Below are 22097 nucleotides of genomic sequence, written 5' to 3' on the forward strand. Positions count from 1 at the left end.
TGCGAACTAGACTACGATGGGATCTGAGAAACGCCGTTGAAGCATATTACAGCAGTTCAAAACCGTCGGTTAAAGCAAAAAAATATAGATAACTCGACAAATATACTTCACTCTCGAAGTTTATACCTTTAACTGCACAGTTGTGGGGTGGTTTGGGCAGTTTTAGTAACTTTTTTTTTTTTTTTGTAATAAACTGTGAACATATTACTATTAACTAGAGGTGTACATAGGTCGGGTCACTCGGATTGATTCGAATTTTTTAATTATCAAACCAAATCAATGGTGTCGGGTTTTTTAAATTCGATCAGGCGAGGCAGAAATTATTTAGTTCGGATTTTTCTGTTAAAAAAGAAGATAGGATTCTGTGCTACAATGGCCGGGACAAAGGGTCGGAACAAGTTGATAGGACCCCCTTTTTTACGTCCCCATGTTCCCCCGTGTGGCGACATGGGGGCGAAAAAAGGAAAGAGAGGGATGGGGTTTCTCTCGCTTTTGGCATAGCGGGCCCCCAGTGGGAGGCTCGCACGACGGGCTATTAGCTCAGTGGACCAAACCAACAAAGTCGGATTTTTCTCGGGTTTTTCGATTTTTTTCGGATTTTCCCCTGGTAAAGTTTATAGCACAAAATATGTAACTTGTGCTCCAAATATTTCTTTAATTCTAGTAAGATATAACTATATAATGTACAAGAAAATAACATAATAATATGAGATAAGTTGCATTATACTAAAATAAATAACAAAGATAATAAATTACATAAAGCAAATATTGCTAATTAATAAGCCATAATGAAAATTAACATAATCTAAAAATACTATATAGGTCATTCTAAAATAAGTATAGCTAATAAGTATTATTAATTACACAACTAAGCACTAAAGAAAAAGATAAACTAAGTTATGTATTTTTATTATAAACCAATGTAAAACTAAAAAGTCCAACACTATTGTCATTCCTAGTGTCGAATTGAATTTCTTTTATTAGCATTAGTATCGATTTGAACTTTGTTTGAGTTACTACATTTATGGGTTATAAAATTTATTTACCATTCAAAAATATTAAGTCCAAACTTGAAATAATATGTTAAAAGATAAACCTATGAAAAAATTTAAGACATATTTATAAATTACGTACATTACAATAAATGTTTATATGTATAAAATATTTTTAAAAATTGTATAAATATATTATCGGGTTGGTTTTGTTTCGTTTTGACTTTTTTTAGTTAAAATCAAACCAAACCAATTATGGTCGGGTTTTGTTTTCCAATATCAAATTAACTCAAACCAACCCATAATCGGATTCCCCGATTTAACTCGGATTATCGATTTGATGCGATTTGTCAGTTTTCTTTGTACACTTCTATTAATAACACCAAAAATAATACACTTAAAAGAGCACTTAAAACATGTAAGCACCTTCTAGGAAGGGTGTTAACATCTTTCATCAAGCTTCCAACAGATCATACAAGTTACTATAAAATTTCTGAATAAAAAAACTACTCCTTCGAGCTTTCTTTGAACATTTCAAGTGTTCTATCCTTTCCTTGATTTCTTGTTGAATCTGTGCTACGACTAACTCTTTATTTACAGTTTCTCCCTTAAATTGCTTCCACTTCCTTGCTTTTCATGTGTGCTATATTATTGCTACCCATATTGCAGTATGTATTATTTTGATACCATTCTGCCATTGTTATCTTGATAGAGTTCAATTTCCTCCAATACCAGCTGCAGTTTTGGTAATCTTGTGTACATATAAATATCAATTGTTTTTTGGTTAAGCAACAAAACTAAACAAGTCTAAAGATTACCTACTATAGTTAATTAAATGGCTTCACAAGGATCTCAAAAATGGCACTTACCATATCACTATTTGCAGACTACAACCGGTAATCATGGAGAAATTAAGCTAGCGTTTGGCCATAGATTCCCAAATTTATTCTGAAAAATCTGATTTGGGTGAAATTTGGTTTGAAGATGAAAACGTGTTTCGACATCTGTTTTGGGTGAAGTTTGGTTTGGAAAAACATGAAACATGACTTATACCCACAAGTTCTAAAAATTATCACAAATAGCCAACAATACCATTATCAATAACATTCATTATATTATCGCAAACCATAATCATGAATATAAATAAATTTGATACAAAATTATCATTTTTATAATGAACTACATGATACACTATCAGATGACCGAGAAGACGAAGCAACATCGTTACAAAATAATAAATGGTGGGCTCTTTTATAAAATTCAAAAGTTTAGGACAATTTTTAAAAAATATAATAGTGATATTTTGGCCCAATAGTTTGGAATTTGGGATTTGGGACTTGGGATTTGGCCAAAATATAGGCAAAATCTATGACCAAACATGAGTTTGCCAAATAAAACTCAAGTTTATTTTGACAAAATCTATGGCCAAACGGGTCCTTAACAATTCGGAAGATTACATCGTTATGGATTCTTTGGCAGATTTTAGAAGTGAAAAATGTTTAGATTATTCAATAGAACGATGAAAAGGATATTTGATTAACTACGACATATCATTTTTTTTGTTGTCACTTTTCTTAAATTCTTTTGCCTTCAAGAAAGTATCGAAAGTTAACTTATGATAAAACTTTATATTATCTTTACTATTGAATACACATTGATATTACTTTTTTATGAAAGGTTGCTTCCACTGAGTTAGTTATAATAATGAAGCTATGTTTTGTTACTAAATTATATTAAAACTATATTAGCTATAATCAAATTCTATAAAAAAAATCGTGTAAAACTTTTGCAGAGGTTCTAACGGTAAATACTTTTACTCTTACTCGATGTTTACTTAAATCAAGCAATTTAATCTTATCCGTTATAAATTAAAGTGTGAAAATAAATTATTTAAGCACGATTAAGTGACAAATATGTGTCTAGAAGATACATATTTTGCATTGATAGATTTAGTAAATGTTGGAATGAATAAAGTTTTTACCCATTATTCTACACCCCCAAATAGTCACTTAAGTATAAATGTATTAGACATTAGGAAATATTTTCAGAAACTATTTGAGTACGCAAAAGTGGGTCACTTATTAGGAAATTTTTCAGAAAACAGCTCCAACAGCTCAAATTGTGCAGTCCTTATGGAATCTGAGGGAGAAGAAGCCTCCCATCTTCGGCCAAAGCGGAGCAAACACACTAATCCTGCTCAATTTTCTTCCATTTCAATGGAATCTGAGGGAGATAAATCAAGCTTTAAAATCCCTACTTTGCCACCAGAGCTCATCACTGAAATACTCTTAAAGCTACCAGTGAAATGCATCTTGCAAATGAGGTGTGTTTCAAAGTCTTGGCTTGATTTAATCTCTAGCCCTGAATTTGTCAACACCCATCTCTCTCTATTTGCTAATAACAAGGAATACACCCACCATAGGCTTATGTTGAGTTCTGATCAAGCTAAGTACAGTATTAAGCAATGTTACCTTAGTTCTTTAATTTATGAATTTGTTACTAGGGTATGTGACTTGGATAATCCTATGAAAAAACCTCGTAAAACTGTTGAGATTGTGGGTTCTGTCAATGGTTTGATATGTCTTATCATTGGGCAACAAGACTTGTTTCTCTGGAATCCATCAATTAGGAAATTCAAGAAATTGCCTGATTCTAGAGCTACATTGATGTGTGGTTACTATTTAATGTTTGGTTTTGGATATGACGAGCTTCATGATGATTATAAGGTTGTGGCTATTTTTCGTAATATGTTTGTTGATAGTTTATATTGTACTGAGGTCAATATCTATAGTCTAAAGAGTGATTCTTGGACAAGTATCCATGTTTCTAGGAGTCGGGTGCTACCCATTAGGTGTGGTAAGTTTGTGAATGGCAAGCTTCATTGGATTACTTAGACTGCTCATGGTAGGGACATCATTTTTATTGATTTGGCTGATGGGAAATGGGGAAAAGTTGAGCAACCCTGCTGTGGAGAAGGAAAACTTAATTTTAGGCAGTCGCTGGGAGTTTTGGGAGGTGATCTTTCTTTGTTTTGTTATTATCAGAGAATGACAACTCACGTAGATTTGTGGATTATGAAGAAGTATGGGGTTAAAGAATCTTGGACAAAGATGTTTAACATCAATCATCCTGCTGATCTTGTGCAGTTTCTGTTTTATCCTCCTTTTTGTATGTCAAATGAAGGTGACTTTGTGTTTCAGTTTGGATCAACTTCATGGTTTAATGGTTCTTGTATCATTAATTTTTCCAATGCAACAAACACATCTCTATTTGATATGTTATCCTTTTAGCTTTTTTCATTTTTATTATTCTTTTTTTGCTGAAAGTAGCATAACAAATTAAAATCCTACCGGAAAAAAATATTTTAAAGTGTTCTTTTTCCTTTATTCTCAAAAAGGAAAAAAATTCATTTTCAAGCTAGCCCCATTTAGGATATAACTAACATGGACGTATATAGGAAATTCGACAGTGCAACTCGTTTAGATTTAGGGTTAAATTTTATTTTTTACTATTTCCTTTGAGTAACTTCTTAAATTTGGCCCACGGGCCAACCTCGGCCCGGCCTCGATCTAGCCTATAGGGCCGGCTGACTGATTCTAAATGGGTTAAAAAATTCTTAACCCAACCCTGCTCAAGAATGGGTTGGGTTGAGGTTGACGACACTATTGTTTGATCTGGTGGGCTTCTTCAATAATCTTCTTTAGGTGAAAACTTAATAGGAAAAGGAGGAAACACATGAATTATGGAACAACGGTTAAGGTCTTGTGTATAGTATCTAGTTGTGGTACTTTCCTTGCTGCTAGTAGCTAACCATATATTTTCTTTAGGACTATCTTCATTCTTCTCATTGTTATATTGAATTGGTCAATGATATATTGAATCATCTTTCACTTTGGATGTAGTTTGGCAGTAAGGTTGAGATAAGCAATAGTACATTGTAACGATAGAGCATTTTAGGAAACGAATTTAGTTGTTTTCATCACGAGAGTAGGGTGGAGAACCAAAGGACAAGGGAACATAGGAGAAAAAGATATTGGGGTGAGCTTCATTTAAGGGGGCCTGGTCTATCCTAAAATAAAGAAAATACAAACTTTTGTCATCTTTGTTATTCGAGCAACAACTTTTCCTCAAACAGTTACTTCTTTTATTATGTGTAGATGTATGCATTTGAGCTTTCAAAAAAAGATCTAACTAAATTTTAGAACCTATCTATTGACAGAAGTAGTATTCATCCAGGTTCAGAAGAAAATTTCCCTTTCTTCACACGAATTTTGAAATTTTGCAATCCATTTTCATCATTCTTCTATGTGGCTATAACTTGTCTAGGCAAATTTATATCCTCAGTCAAGAATGAATTCAACTTCTTGTGCTCCCCCGAATTTGCAAGTTGGTCAGTCACAAAGTTACCCTCCCTGTAACAATGATTAAAAGACAAAATTGCCTTGCATGCTCATTTGGGCCTTGATGTTTTCTTGTATCTGCCATGAAGTTTTAGTTTCCTTCCTGATCATTTGTTTGATCAGAAGTGTATCTGATTCCACTGTTACCCTGTGATAGATATGATGAAGACACCATTGTAGTCCACGTGCAGACGTTAGGAACAACTAATCTATCTCCTGCTGACTGTATGGAGCGCAATGATGAAGTATGGTTTTCCCTGTTTTTACTGTTCATTTTAAATGTACTAATGTTATTTCCATGTGCATATAGCAAGACTTAGCCTCTCTGTCCCATCGGGTTAGGGGTAGGGGTAAGGTCTGCGTACACACTACCCTCCCCAGACCCCACTTGTGGAATTTTACTGGTTTGTTGTTGTTGTTGTTGTTGTTGTTGTATATAGCAAGACTTATCTACATTCAGTAATTGCATATTACATTTGTTGGTATTTTGAAGTCAAGTTCATTGTGGCAAACAGGTTGAACATGCTTCTCCTTCACTTAAATGCCTGTTATACGTATTATCAGGTTGATCTAAACCAGAAATTGACTGCCCTCGGCTACTTATGCTTGTGATCTCTTAGTCTTGGTTTGCTCTAGTTGAAAGATATCTTATCAACGAAAAGGAAAGACAAAGCGCAAAAAGTTATCCAAAGGAAAAGTAAAAAAGGCTCATATAGTAATACATTTGTTACTGTTACCGTGTTCAAAAAAAGTAATACATTTGTTAGTAACTTTCTGATCTTGGTTGGAGAAAATTTCTGTGAAACAAACTCCCTTTTGCTCGAAACAACAATTTAATAGCTATTCAATGTTCATCCTTTTTCAGTAAAAGTTAAAGTTGAAATTGAACAAAATGAGTCATTATCCAAATTATGCTGTGTAATGTTTGAATCTTGACATGTAAGATTTTGATCGGTGTTCGAAGAATCTATAATCTCATCAGTGCAATTGAATCTATGTGGTCATCATTGGTGCAAGCGGTGTTGTCAGTTGTCACATTTATGTGTTATTTGAATGTTCGTTAATTTGAGATATCTTGTGAGGAATTCTAGCTACTTTATTTCTATCAGAATTAGTGAGTAAATGGTAAAAGTCCTGCTTTTCTGGCTAGTTTTCTAGTACATCTTTCCTTGCGTCTGGCTGTAATTTTGGATCGTCATGGGTAAGCTTTAGATGTTTTGGATGATCAACTTATCCTTTTCTGAGAATTGTTATCTGGCAATTGCTATCTGCATTTCCTTGCATAAAGATATAAGTTCAGCAAGAAATGTAATCCCAGATTTTGCAAAGCCGATAATAGGTTGAGCCATTCAAATGGAATTAATTTACAAAACTTGTTCTTGCACAGATTACAAAAGAGATTACCAAATTCCTTTCTCCATCTCATTGTCAAGTTCAACTTTCTGTATTTTGGCAGAAAAGAATGAAACTTTCAAGCATTAAAGGATGGCTAAATTTTTAAATGTAAAGCTGAGGAATAAATTCCAAGAATAAAGGAGATTTATTAGTATTCTTCTTCAGGAAATGAATGCCAGGTGGTCAGAATTAGCCTCGTAGAGGTGGAATGGAGGATATATTCCCTTTTGCTTTTGAAGTCAAGAATCTCATTTCTCTCAACATTTGCACATGTTTGCTTTATTTTTGTTTGTTGAGGAGTTACTTTACGAATCATCTGGACTTAGTTAGGCATCTTTCTCTCTTACAGGTGAAACAAAAAATAAAATTACTTGCTTCCCTTGCAAACCATTTCGGTCACCCTCCTTAAGCTATTGTGCATGCATTTGGATTTTCATCACTGAAAACTGAGCTGATTGTTCCGTTGCCATTGTTTCCATAGTGATAGTCCTCAGAGTAATGCTCTGGCCTAGTATATTGTGTGTATCTTGGTGGTGACCTGATGTGCTCATATCCAGTCACATAGGGTGATGGTTGGTAGCTATTGTAGCTGTGAGTCACATAAACCGGTGGTTGACCTGGTGGTGGCGCCTCAGGTCTGAATTCTGGACCGATAGGACGAGCATGATTATTTCTGTAGCCAGGATTTCCTGGAGGAGGCTCATGGATCATGCTCCGACCGTAGTTAGGTGGCTCATAGCTCATGCTCTGGCCATAGTTGTATCTGTTGTAACCATGGTCCCTGGTTGGCTCTTGGCTCATACTCGGGCCGTAGTTGTATCTGTTGTAACGAGGGTCCCGGGGTGGCTCATGGATCATGGTCTGACCATAGTTGTATCTGTATCCATGATCCCGAGGTGGCTCGTGACTGCTCATACCCTGGCGAAAGTTGTGTCTGTAACTGTAGTCTGGTGGATAGTGGTATATTACATGAACTTCTTCAACGTCTCTTGATTTGGAGATTTGGTCCGGTTTGCTGTTGGTATTGTCAGCACCTTCATCATGTGTTTGTTTCTCCTCTGCTGGTTGATTTTCTTGTGTTGGTGGTTCTTTTGGCGGTTCTTTGGGCGGCTCTTCAGCTGGTTGATTTTCTTGTGTTGGAGGATTGCTAGACTCAGGGGGCGGTGCTTCACTCTCGGCTGGTGCAGGTTCCTCTGGCTCTGTTGGAGTTTCTGCTTGTTCTATATGGGAACAAACAATAGCACTCTTTCTTGTCTTCCTTAGTGCTTTTACTATTTTTTCAGGATCTGCTGATCCTATTATAGTAATCTTTTGCTGAGGAAAATCTATATAAAGATCATAAATACCTGTCGAAACACCGAACATACATAGAACATTATAAGATCTTATAGGAGAGATCAAGAAAGAATTAGTACTTAAGAGAAAGAATTAGTACTTCAAGCATCACTTACTCACCATGGATGCCATGTAAAGCTTTCTTGATTTTTTGCACACATCCATTACAGTCCATTCTCACCTGTATCTCTGTGACCCTAGGTTTCTGCATAAAAAGATGTGAGTGTAAACTACATGAATGTGATTCTTGATTTGTTCAAAGAGAGAGCAAAACTTACCTCCATCTGTTGAGCCATTTTTGGGTAGAGAGAAATGAGAGGAACAAAAAGAGATGCTTGTATGGAGAGATTAAATTTTTGAGAATGGAGGGAATCAATTTATGGCATCATTGTGTACATGGACATGGAATATTTAAAAGCCAATGAAGTTGTGGGACAGGTAAAGAATCTCCTTTTTAAGGGAGAGTTTTTGCTTCTTGGTGAACTTTAACAAGTCAATATCATCTAGCTAATAGGAAGAAAAAAAATGAAACCCACCTTGAATTTTGCTTATTTTTGAGCCAAAGGGAATTTTTTGCTTTTAAGTACTAAATAGATGGCTATCTACAATTGCCAATTTTTTTTTCCAAGTGCAGGGATGATTATCTAAAGCCGACCATGGAAAGTAGGATTAAAAAGTGAGAAAGATATATCATCGCATAGAGTTGGGGCGTATGCAGTATTTTTGGTAAGCGGTGTGAACAATCAAAGAAAATGAACAAATGAATAAAACACTATAATGACAAGCAATGCCATTTTTTTATATTTATACTCAATATTTTTATTTTGTATATTATCTATATATATACTTTTTTTTTTAAAAAAAATCGACGAAGCGCGGTGTCACGTGACACCGCACGGGTTAAATATTTGATGGTCAACAAATGAAAGTAACTTTAGAGGTGAAAGAGGGATATCCACACTTGAGTAATCCTTTTGTTACAAGTAAAGAAAACCCTCCAAAAATAATAGCAGTCCCAAAAAATGTCTTTTCTGTTTGTATTGAGTTGCTTATTTTTGTTCCTGAAAGCATAATCCATCGTCATATTGTGTAAACTGATTGAGACAAACCTCAAAAGATGCTTCAAAAACTTATGCTCGCCAACAAATGGTTGATAAAATCTGATTTTCACACTGCTAATTTCTTCAAAATTCTTTGAAATTACACTCAAATTTCAATTAAAAAAAGGATTTCACCTAGCAAGCACGAGGAAGGTGTAGTAATCGATGATGTTTCAGGGAGTTAAAAAGAATTGGCATAGATACGGAGATTCCACGCCTATAATTGACACAAAACATCACTAATTTATTATGGTTAAGTGATAAATTAAGGCGATAATATACATTACTCAACCATTATTGAGTGATAGAACTGTATATAAGAGACGCATTTTCTCTATTCATTGGTGTGATTAAGTTTTATTACAATGTTAATTGCTAGGTACAAATCAAGAATTTGCAATGGTAGATATTTTTCCATCGTTTGCTTGAGTCCTCTGGGAAAGAATCTTATTGCCAATTTAGATGCATCTTTGATTAGCTATAAATGATAAAGTTTGTTAGAATCACAGATCAGCTTTGCTCTTTACAATTTTCGTCTTCTCTGTTCCTTGTACCGCCCTAATTCCTCTACTTTTTTCCAGCTTTACGTGTATTCCTTTTTCTTTTTTCTTAATGAATAATTGACCATAATTTACAAAATGATTTAGAAGTAAAATTCCGAAAGTGTATAACTTATCTTAGTTTGATTACATTTACATGGATAACACACAATTATAAGCAATTGTTTATAATTATCTTAATTTGATTACATTTACTGATAGTGTTAATAAAAGTTTACATCATTAGTGTATTTTAACGTGCTATAGCAAAAAATATTCTATAATTGTAGCAGCCTAGCAGGTTATCTACGTTATTTTATTAATAATCAAATTAAGGTTACTAGACCATTATTCTCTCTGTTCCAATTTATGTGGCGACGCTCCAATTTCGAGAATCATACTTATTAATTTTGACCGTAAATTAAAACATAGAATCTTTAAGTTTTTTCAAACAAATTTATATATCTAGAAATTATGAAAGTACTATAAGTCATAGTAATAATTAACAATTCAAAATATCTCAAAGGTATATAAAAAAATTATGGTTAAAAAATAACTAGTTTGACTCTCGAAATCCAAACTCCGCCACATATTATTTCTCACAGCCAGAGTCGGATCCAGCGTGAGAGTTATGGGTTCAATTGAACCCATAACTTTTGACGCGGAGTAAAAATTTATGTGTAAAAATTCATTCAAATTACAAAAATAATAGGTTTGAACCTATAACTTTAAATATATAATGGGTTCAATGTTAAAAATGTTAAAAATTGAACCCATAAAATTTAAATCCTGGATCCGCCTGTCCTCACAGCCTCTTTAAGAACAACAACAATTAGTATAATAGTAATGAGTGATGATATTATTGTGGTGGGAGTTTAAAGGTCCATACCAGAAACAAAAAAGAAAAATATCGTACAAGGGACAGAAAGGTTCTTTTCAAACTGCCTAAAATGTTAATAAGCAAGAAGAAAGTGGACATTGACGGTGGATTGAAATATATAAAGAAGGGAAGATCTTAGTCACCATTTTTCTTTTCCATTTTAAAGTTTGCATACATATTATTGAGAAGATATTGTTCTACTTTGCTGGAAAACATAAATAAACATATTCTTTAACTTTGAATTTTGATTGACAAAAGTACTGGAACATAACTTTTGAAGCTAATTTTCAACATTCTCTATTTCATTGCCTGATTGAAATATAGCAAACATGAGCCTATGTATGTTTGAACTTATGTACAAACCATTACAAGAAAAAAATAGAAAAAAGCAGCAACTGCAAGAACAGGCAAAGCCAGAATTTATAGTTTATGGATTCTGAATTTGTCAACCTGAACCTACATTTAATGGATTTCCTAACACAAATACAGAGTTTAAGTACCAGCTACTGGGTTCGTCCGAACCCGTAGCTAATGATCTGGCTCCGCCCTTGACTGCAAGTTAGCTAGTAGTTTATGTAAGCTTCTTCTCAAACTTTAAACAATCTTCTTGTTTAGAAGGAGGAATGATGTGAAAGAAGAGGCAAATTGCTGAGATATCATCCTTGGGAATGCCCCTTCTTTTGTTAGAAAAAATAATTTTAATATCTCAAAAAGAAATATACAAATTGATGTATTGGTCCATTTTTTTAATATTATCTTAATGAATCTTTATTAGACCAACCAATTGAATATATTTTAATATCTATAACTGAAAATTTGAATAAATTTGAATATAATATTTTTACTAACCTTGAATGATTATCATTATGGCTATTAAAATCAGTTTGATTTTTATATGATAATGAATTTGCTATTTGAAACGTTTTTGGCTTTATTGCTTTAAAGTTATGTAACGTCTCTTATTGGAAATGTTTATTAACTTTGATAACATTACTTTAATATGCTACGTTACATTCTTGAAAATCAGATGTCCAATTTGGAATATATATAAGTATATGTTTGTATTCATTTTAAAAAGTGAACAAAGTAAAAACTTTCTACTATTGTGGTGGGTTGTTTTTGTTAATTTTTGTTGTTTTTGCTCCTAATTTATACTAGAAAAGCTTGTTGAATTCTGAGGAATACGCCTAATTTATTTATCCCGGTGTGAGCGAAATATCCTTAAAGACTGTATCCTTGACACGCCTCAAGCTAAACCTTTTATTCTCCATAATCATCCAATAATTTTTCCAACATCTTTTGCATTTCCATGCACAAATTGCACTTTCCACTAACCTCTTAGCTGCTTCTTCCCTTTGTGGTATTGAAGAAACTATCTCCGCTGCTTCTTGGTTTGAGAGGACATCCCAAACCTAATCAATATGAACAATGAGTTATTGTCAATTCCAATACTTATAAATACTCACTCCATTCATTTTATATAACCGCGTTGAAGAAAGACTGACTCGTGGCACATACCAAAAGTACCCTTAGAACATGTGGTTTTAAACATGCCTGACATTTTTATGGCTAAAAAAGCATGTCATTAAGGTTAAAAAGGAGCTTTCAAGTTAAAGAATTCCAAAACTTTGAAATGTGTCATTTTTATGAAATCGACTAAAGAGCAAAGAGTATCAGATAAATTGAGACAGAGGGAATACATAATTAAGTGTTGCTCCCAAGGCCCTGGATTCGAGGCAATCAATTTGCATGAATCCAGAAGCGGGGTTGAGGAAAATTATTCAAAAGGTCATTAAAATGATAACAACTTCTTGTTGTCCACTCCCTCTACTCGACAACTCCCTCTACTCAAGAAGTTAAAGACAGTGTCTTCTCTATTGATCCTGACAGTGCACCTGGTCCTGATGGCCTTCGTGGAAGATTCTATCAAACTGCTTGGTCTGTGGTTGGAAATGATGTTCATAGAGCCGTTGTAGCTTTCTTCCATGGGGTTGTCTTACCTAGATTCTTCTCTCATACTTGCCTGGTGAAGCTTCCAAAAATTGATTCTCCCTAAAACTTCTTAGATATTAGACCAATTAGTATATGCAATGTTACTAGAAAAATCATTGCCAAGGTAATCAATGCTAGACTTAGTTCCCTCTTGCCTAAAAGCATCTCTAATAACCAAAGTGGCTTTGTGAAAGGTGGAGCCATCACTGAAAATATTCTACTGGCTCAGGAAATTATTTATGATATTAAGAAGCCTATGAAAGGTGGCAATGTTGTTATTAAACTTGACATGGCTAAAGCATATGATAGAGTTTCCTGGCCATATCTATGCTTCATGTTAAGACATATGGGTTTTGCTGAGGAATGGATTAATCTTATCTACAGATTCATTTCTAATAATTGGTACTCTCTGATTGTCAATGGTAGTAGGCATGGCTTCTTTAAATCCAGTAGAGGACTTAGACAAGGTGACCCTCTTTCTCCCTCCATTTTTGCCCTCAGTGCTGAATTGCTTTCTCATGCACTTCAGAACAATAGGAGATTTCATGGTTTCTACATGAAGAGACAAGGCCCTCAAGTCAACCATCTGGCCTTTGCTGATGATACTATCCTCTTTACTAGTGGAGAAAAGTACTCCCTCCAGCTTATTCTTAATACTCTCAATACGTATGAATTTGTTTCTGGCCAATTGATGAACAAGAACAAAAGTTGTTACTCTATGACTTAGAATACCCCTTAGAGCAATATCGGAAGGTGGAAAGGATTCTTGGTATGAGATTTGATAAACTTCCCATGAGGTATCTAGGTTGTCCTATCTACTATGAAAGAAAGAAGATTTCTATATTTGTTGATATGGTTACCAAAACTATCAACAAAATTAGAGGTTGGCATCTAAATTTTTTGTCTAGTGGGGGCAGGGTTGTCCTCATTAGACATGTTCTACTAGCCATCAATATTCATACGTTAGTAGTTGTTCATCCTCCTGTGATGGATGTAGTCATTTCAAGTTTTAATCTGGCAATACATGAAAAACTTGATATGGAAAATCATTGAAGGATTTAAATTGTTTTGAAAAATATTAAGGTTTCTAAGAAATTTATTAAATAAAGTTTCAAAAGTTCTTATACGGATTGAAACAATCAGGGCGCATGTGGTATAATCGCCTTAGTGAGTACCTGTTAAAAGAAGGGTACAATAATGATTCAATTTGTCCCTGTGTCTTTATAAAAAGATGTGAATCTGAATTTGTTAGAATCGCCGTGTATGTTGATTTAAATATCATTGGAACTCCTGGGGAGCTTCCTAAAGCAGTAGACTGTTTAAAGAAAGAATTTGAAATAAAAGATCTTGGAAAGACAAAATTTTGTCTTGGTCTACAAATTGAGTATATGAAAGATGGAATTTTTGTCCATCTATCAGCATACACTGAAAAGATTTTAAAGCGATTCTATATAGATAAAGCACATCCATTGAGTACCCTGATGGTTGTGAGATCACGCGATATAAATAAAGATCAATTTCGACCTCATGAAAATAATGAAGAGCTTCTTGGTCTTGAAGTACCTTATCTTAGTGCAATTGGTGCACTAATGTATCTTGCTAATACTACAAGGCCTGACATAACTTTTTCAGTTAATGTCTTAGCAAGATAGATCTCTGCTCCTACAAGGAGACATTGAAATGGAATCAAATACATATTGCGGTATCTAAAAGGGACTATCGGTATGGGCTTATTTTATGGCAATGATTGCAATCCCGATCTTGTTGGTTATGCCGATGCTGGGTATTTATCTGACCCACACAAGGCTCGATCTCAAACAGGCTATGTGTTTACATGTGGAGGCACTGTCATATATTGGAGATCGACTAAGCTATTAATCGTGGCTACTTCATCTAATCATGCTGAGATAATTGCTATTCATGAAGTAAGACGAGAATGTGTATGGTTGAGGTCTATAATACATCTTATTAGAGATAAATGTGGTTTGAAGTGTGACAAACTACCCACAATTTTGTATGAAGACAATGCAACATGCATAGCCCAATTGAAGGGAGGATTCATAAAAAGAGATAGGACAAAGCACATTTCACCAAAGTTATTTTTCACACATGATCTTCAAAAGAATGGTGATATCAATGTGCAACAGATTCGTTCAAGTGATAATATGGCTGATTTGTTCACCAAATCTCTACCGACGTCAACCTTCAAGAAACTAGTGTACAAGATTGGGATGCGAAGGCTCAAGGATGTGAATTGATGCTCTCATCAGGGGGAGTTAATACGCGTTGTACTCTTTTTTCCTTACAAGGTTTTGTCCCACTGGGTTTTCCTTGCAAGGTTTTTAACGAGGCAACCAAAAGGCGTATTTATAAACATGTGTACTCTTTTTCCTTCACTAGGATTTTTTTTAGAGGGTTTTTCCTAATAAGGTTTTAACGAGGCACATTATCTATGGACATCCAAGGGGAGTGTTATAAGAAAAATTAAATTATGGTGTATGTCTACTCTTCCTCCATGATCTTCATCTCAAATGCTTAATGACATATTTTTCTTCACTTTTCATGCCTATATAAAGGTCTTATAATAGATAGGAAAATACACACAATTGAAAAAAAAAAATATCTTCCTTCTCTCTATCTCCATTTCTTGTTCATGTTTTACTAAATTGCTTTTATTTTATAACATTATTGTTGTGGAATTTTAAAGGTCCATGCCCAAAAAAACAAAAACGTAGGTGGGACAGAAAGGTTCTTTTCAAACTGCTTCACAGTTGAAAAAGCAAGAAGAAAGTGGACGTTGACGGTGGATTGAAATATATAAAGAACTGAAGTTCTTAGTCACGATTTCTCTTTTTTCATTTTAAAGTTTGAATACATAATATTGAGAAGATATTGTTCTACTCTGCTGGAAAACAGAAATAAACATATTCTTTAACTTTAAATTTTGATTGACAAAAGTACTAGAACATAACTTTTGAAGTTAATTTTCAAGATTTTTTATTTCACTGCCTGAATGGAATATAGCAAACATGAGCTTATGTATGTATGAACTTATGTACAAACCAGTACAGGAAAAGAAAATAGAAAAATGCAGCAACTTCAAGCAGAAGCCGAGCCAAAATTTAAAGTTTACGGATTCTAAATTTGTCAAACTGAACCTACATTAAATGGATTTCCAGCAACATCGAACCCATAGCTAATGATCTGGCTCCGCCCCTGACTGCAAGTCAGCTGGTAGTTTATTTAAGCTTCTTCTCGAACTTTTCTTTTAAACAATCTTCTTGTTTGGAAGGAGGAATGCTGTGAAAGTAGAGGCAAATTGCTGAGATATCATCCATGGGAATGCCCCTTCTTTTGCGTTTCCATGCACAAATTGCACTCTCCACCAACCTCTTAGCTGCTTCTTCCCTTTCTGGTGTTGAAGAAACTATTTCCACTGCTTCTTGGTTTGAGAGGACATCCCAAACCTAATCAATATGAACAATGAGTTATTGTCAATTTCATTACTTATAAATACTCACTCCATTCATTTTATATATCGGCGTTGAAGAAAAACACATGCCTGACATTTTTATGGCTAAAAAAGCAGGTTAAAAAGGAACTTTCAAGTTAAAGAATTCCAAACCTTAGAAATGTGTCATTTAATGGAATCGACTAAAGAGGAAAGAGCATCAGATAAATTGAGACAGAGGGAATACAAATTAAGTGTTGCTCCCAAGGCCCTGGATTCGAGGCAATCAATTTGCATGAATCCAGGAGCGGGGTTGGGGGAAATTAGCACCTCGGAGCATCACTTTAATTTGATAAAAGGTCTACAAGTATCTCATGTAAGATGCAATTTGAACATCTTGGTAAAGATCTAGTTAATTCATTATGTGACTTACATGTTAAGTTTAGTTATTTCATAGTTAAACCAGTCATTATGCAGTAATTCCAGGACTAAGGAACAGGTTCATTGGCACCATTATAAGGAGAGTAATACATACCCCATCTGTTGCCAAAATGGCAAACTGATCTCTTTGGGTTATGCTTCTGGATGTCAATTCAGGTTCAGAAATAAGGCCAAAGTCCTTTAAGTAGTAATCACCAAAGGCTCTTGAAATTGCTAATCCAGGTCCTTCTATTGTTCCTCTGTTGGGCATCCAGACTCTGTACACCCCTGGTTCATCGTCGCATGATAAAACCCTGCCTCTTGACTGCATTATTCGCTCGCTTTCCCCTGTAATCATTAAAGACGTTTTAGTCTTTTGGAAAATGCTTAAATTACATATGGTAATGAAAACACAATATTATGTGAACATGGAAAAGAGCTTACGAGGTAAGTTGGGTTTGAGGTCAACGGTTAGCTGAACTGGTCCCAATCTACCATCATCATCTGTTGTTGCCAATACAGCTCGAGAATCTCCAACGTTTGCTACTACCAGTAGATCACCCTGAAGTAGGTCACATATAGAAGTTTTCAGACAGGAGACAAGTAGTTGGCAGCTAAATATACTATTATAAAACTGAAGAAAGAAAAAAAGGAAAACTAGATCCAATTTTCTTCACCAGAATCAATTTACTGAAGGAAAAGGGGAACATCTTCAAGCATTACAAGTTTCAAACTTATATTGTGAGAATGTAAACATGGATTGGGATTATCAAGTCAATAGGGCAACTCGGTGCACAACGCATCCCGCGTTCACGCAGGGTCCGGGGAAGGGCCGCACCCCAAAGGGTGTGATGTAGACAGTCTACCCTAATGCAAGCATTAGTGGTTGCTTCCACGGCTCGAACTCATGACTTATAGGTCACACGGGGACAACTTTACCATTGCTCCGAGGCTCCGGGATTATCAAATCAATACATAAAGTAAACATTTTTAGTAAATTATAGCCACTGTTACAGGCACCATATATTTGACCTATCTTGGAAGCAAACTACTTGCCTGTCTAACGAGTGTTAGAGCTGTTGTACCACTGTAGAAAGAGTCAGCATAGTGCTCGAGTTCTTGATCGATGGTGGAACAAGTCTCAAAGTAAGATTGCTTCCAAATGTCAAACTGGAAACAGCTTCTATCTATTCCAATTCCATCACCATCTATGTAGTTGACAACTCTTTTCTGCCAATTATGAAGTAAAGCTGGTGGCATCAATTTTCTGACTCTTTTAGCAACAAGATGACCCCAAGGACCATGCCCATCAAACACTCCACAGAAGATCATGTCATCTTGGCATCCAAAATCCTAAAATACATAACATATAAACCTCATAATATTCTTGTTTTTATATCCATATGTTGAGAAGTTACAACGAATATTGCTAAAGATCATACCTCCCATACTATAAATCTATCTTGATTGATACCCTTCTTCCCTCCTTTGGAGAAAAAAGAAACCGAATTCTTAGAGCCACATGCTACACAGCCAGATGAAGTTAACATCAGCTCATTCTTTTTGGCTTCCTTAGCCAGTGTATTCGCAACTTCCCTTCCGAAATCATGTCCACTCTTCCTTCCATTTTTGATTGCTAGACTTTTCTTGAAACCATTAAAAATAGAAGAGAACTGCACCATTTCTTTGTTCTTGACTAGTCCTGCAGATAAAATCAAATATACAGTTATGAAGACATTGGATTTCCTGTGACTCCAATGAAGAAAATAACCAAACAAATAAGTAAGAGAACACCTTAACATGTTATAGAAAATGAAGTTTTGGTCGTCGAATTAGAACTTAAAACAAATTTTAATCCATTGTATTTCTTGTGTTCAACTTATTTATCCTTCATTCTATAAGACACAAGTGATTTATCCCCTATGAAAAAAGTGTCAACCAAATTGTGCAAACTTTTTCCACCCTCTAGACCAAGGGGCGGATCTATAGTATTAGGTATGAGTTCACGTAATCCAGTACTTCTGTATTTATATTAAGAAATTCATTAAATGTATAAGCATATTTAGCTTGAAACCCACATGCTCAAATCCTGGATTAAACCGCTTCCATTACTTCGTCCCAGAAACCCCCCCCCCCCCCAACACACACACACACACAAAACAATCTCTTTATGCAAGAACAAGATGTATCTATTAATTGTCCTTCTAAGGCATACTTGCTATATTTTGGCTAAAAAGAGAGAGAGATACTAGTTCAAGATTGAAGAGAATACTTCTAAATTATAAGGAGAACTTAAAATTCTATCAAATATTTCAAACTGCTCAACAACAAAAACATATGGAGTACTACACTAGAGTAATAAATAATCTCCAACCCAAACTTCCATTAGTTCATTTCCTCTCTGTCTCGACAGTTTAAAAAGAAAAAAACGAATTACTCGATCAAGACTTAGGAGCAAACACAACAAAGGAGTAAGTTACTACGTACTATCTTGTTTCTTTTGGCAGCACTTATCAAAGTAATAAATGTGATTAGCTTTAAAACACCTTTAAAACTTTAGCTTTAGAGGCCATAATTTTCCTTAAAATACAATATCTAGTATTCCACTGAAATAAACCCAAATATAACAGGACGAACATATAGAATTCATATATAAAGCCAACCCAATTAGTTCGATCAAGACTAAAAAGCCAAGTTCACGTATACTCTTTATAGCTAAACGTGTCATACTGTCATAATGAATAACAAACATCAATAACCAAATTTTCTAAACAAAATCCAAAAATGTTAGTCTTTTCGTTGTGACATAGTCAGTTCGGAATACGAAGGTCAAACTAACTAATTTTTAATTTGAATTTGGACCTATGCAAAGTTGTTAAAATAAAATTTACACGTTTGCATAAACACAATATATCAAAGAATAACTTTTTTGATTCTCCAAATAGTAATTGTATCCTGTAAAGTGGAACAGAGGGAGTACCTTTCTTTGGCCAAGCAATTATTTTCTCTTCTTGGTCGGTATATGTATTCAGATTACGAAATCCTGGCAAGCCTTAGGAAGCACACAGGTCTCCGGCAGAGCTCCGGCGAAACTCCGGCGACAAAAACTGATCGGCGATGAAGAAGAAGACGGAGAAGCTTTAAGCAACTTCTGCTCCATTCTTGACTCTTCATTTATCAAGAGTTGCAGTCTCATATATATATATATATGGCGCCTTCGATGCATGCCAATTTTTTTTTAATCGAAGCACTAAATTACTAAAACACCCTTTGCAAAATCACTAAACTAAGATCGTGGAAGGGGTATTTACGTCATTTTATCACTTTGACCTTTGAATTTTTCCTTTTTCTTGTTTATTTATATCGTTGGGGTCAGTAAATTTTGCAGGAGCATATAGTTTAAGATATCAAATTAATACTGGCCATGCATTGTTATTACTTGTTTAACAACTAACCAAAAATAATAATATTAAATTAATGAATATAAAATTTGACAATGGCGTACAATGAAATTGATTAATTAATAGGCTTGGTAATTAGATATAGTATCTTTATGGTTCTAAATAGATGAAAATTTAGTACGTTATTGCATAGTAGTTGATCAGAATAATTTATTCCTTAGAATAATAAACATTATCGTTCTACTTAAAAGAAATGAAAATGTTCTTATTAAATAAACGTAGGTACTATTTGACATTCTCCATATAATTGGTTCGGCGGTTCATTAACGTTAAACTATGTTCATTGTTGATGATTATCTCATTTATGTCTTTGTTTCTTTGTCGTACTATACTAGAATGACAAATTAAAAAACAGGTGGCGTTTGGTTTAAAAATAAGTGAATTTTTATTGGACTTCCTTTTTTTTTTTTGGAAATTTTTTTTTCCGTAGTGTGCCTTTATTTTCTAACCCTACCTAAATTCTCAAGCTCGTCTTTTATCAAGTTGCTTATCTGAAATTTAGTTCAACATAAAAATCTCATAATTAAAAGGAGTAAATGAATAAAAAAATCGAGTCAACCTCCAAAATTGACTACTCGTTGCAAATATACTTTTGTTGGGAGGGAGAGTAAGGAGAGCAGAGCCAACGTGGACTCATTTGAACCTATAACTTTTAATCTATATCTGAATTTATTTATGTAAAACCTACTGGAATTGTTGAAAAAATTGAATTATAAACACATAACTTAAACAAGATGGTGAGTTTAGTTGTTGGAACCTGAGTTATGAATCCATAAAATTAATCAGTCCGGGCAGTACGGTGTACAAGGTATTTCGTGTTCACGGAGGGTTCGGGGAAGGGGCGCACCCCAAGGGATGTAATGTAAACAGTCTAACCTGATGCAAGTATTAACACGGTGCTTCCACGCACGGCTCGAACCTGTGACTTATAGGTCACACAAAGACAACTTTACCGTTGTTTGAAGGCTCCTTCCAGAGAGATCAATCAGCAACTTGGAAAAATGCATATGCCATGTTTAACAAGTGGAATTGAGTGAGGATACAACAGTCTTGAGGTTGAGGGACCAAAAGTAGTAGTAATTGCTACATTATAAAGATAGAAATGGACAGCAAAACATGAAAAGATGTATCAATTGGGGAAGCCAAGAGCCAGTTGAGCATGTTGTATATCACAATCTAATCAGAATAGGGCAGTAATGTCATGTAATTGCACCTTTATTATTTAGAAGATACCCTACAATACAAGGCATTTATTTGGAATTATGTCCCTCTCAAATATGATGTCACAAGGTGCATTTATTTCATGTACCATACCATAAGAATGTTCTTAAAACAATGATATAATGTTAAGAGTTGTCATGTTCTTAGAGCGTTTGAGCATTTTCCAGTAAAAGTTTAGGCGTACTCGGTGTAATATCAAATAATACTAGTAATTTATTATTGTTAAGTCATAATTAAGGTGAGAATGTATATTAATTAATTATAAAAGGGAACCTTGGAGAAACGGTAAAGTTGTTTTCATTCGACCTATAGGCTAAGGGTTCGAGCCGTAAAAGCAGACAATGGATTGTTGCATTAAGGTAGGTTGTCTACATTACACCCTTGGGGGTGCGACCCTTCCCAGAATTCTTAGTGAATACGGGATACATTGTGCACCAAGCTGCCCTTGTATGATTTAATGATAAAAGTGTATATGAAAACATATGTCATATATTTATTAGTTTAGTATAAACGGCAGAATGCACGCAAGTTTTTACCCCCATTTTCCTATATAAAAATCAAAGTACTAATTCAAGGTCAATGTGTTGCTAAAAGTAAATAAACTGCCTTCTTATACATACTTTTTCTGTATCCTGGACTGTTTCAAGAATCTACTGAATCTATTCAACTCTTCAAATGGATTTGGCTTTGCCAAGACATTTACCAGCTTCCCTTGTATATACTATGATAATGAGAAAGAAACTATTTTCAAAATAAATTCACTTACATTAGGCCTAACATTTGGAGGACGTTTCGAATTTGAAAGCGGTTCGATTTTGCTTTAATTTTAGAATAAATTTTGCTTTAACAAGCCATTGTAGTGTTTGGATTAAGATTGGGAAGAACAGTACTGGTTTGATTTAGAAGAAATT

At 34.5% G+C, this 22097-nt stretch overlaps 2 protein-coding genes and 1 non-coding gene across 4 annotated transcripts; 1 reads left to right on the top strand and 2 right to left on the bottom strand.

The window, feature by feature from the left end:
- The first annotated feature begins 2994 nt into the window (after nucleotides 1-2994).
- LOC107790410 (F-box protein CPR1) lies at nucleotides 2995-5884 on the top strand. Its single transcript, XR_012698594.1, has 2 exons — nucleotides 2995-4175; nucleotides 5550-5884. It is a non-coding gene; the product is annotated as an F-box protein CPR1 (transcript).
- Nucleotides 5885-6732: 848 nt separating this feature from the next.
- LOC107790409 (uncharacterized) lies at nucleotides 6733-8557 on the bottom strand. 2 transcript variants are annotated; one of them, XM_016612333.2, is made up of 3 exons: nucleotides 8401-8557; nucleotides 8243-8327; nucleotides 6733-8133 (listed from the first exon to the last, which is right to left on the bottom strand). In XM_016612333.2, the coding sequence occupies exons 1-3, from the start codon at nucleotides 8416-8418 to the stop codon at nucleotides 7193-7195; spliced, it is 1044 nt and encodes a 347-aa protein (XP_016467819.1). In that variant the 5' UTR covers nucleotides 8419-8557; the 3' UTR covers nucleotides 6733-7192. The 2 variants fall into 2 exon arrangements, with proteins under 2 accessions (XP_016467819.1, XP_016467822.1); XM_016612336.2 differs by having other exon boundaries at nucleotides 8239-8507.
- A 7095-nt stretch (nucleotides 8558-15652) lies between these two features.
- On the bottom strand, nucleotides 15653-19676 carry LOC107790411 (putative protein phosphatase 2C 34). Its single transcript, XM_016612339.2, has 6 exons — nucleotides 19485-19676; nucleotides 17947-18206; nucleotides 17561-17857; nucleotides 16949-17066; nucleotides 16620-16852; nucleotides 15653-16100 (listed from the first exon to the last, which is right to left on the bottom strand). The coding sequence occupies exons 2-6, from the start codon at nucleotides 18184-18186 to the stop codon at nucleotides 15873-15875; spliced, it is 1116 nt and encodes a 371-aa protein (XP_016467825.2). The 5' UTR covers nucleotides 18187-18206; nucleotides 19485-19676; the 3' UTR covers nucleotides 15653-15872.
- Between the last annotated feature and the right edge of the window lie 2421 nt (nucleotides 19677-22097).

This window comes from Nicotiana tabacum, chromosome 14, assembly GCF_000715075.1.
Source record: "Nicotiana tabacum cultivar K326 chromosome 14, ASM71507v2, whole genome shotgun sequence".
NCBI lineage: Eukaryota > Viridiplantae > Streptophyta > Magnoliopsida > Solanales > Solanaceae > Nicotiana > Nicotiana tabacum.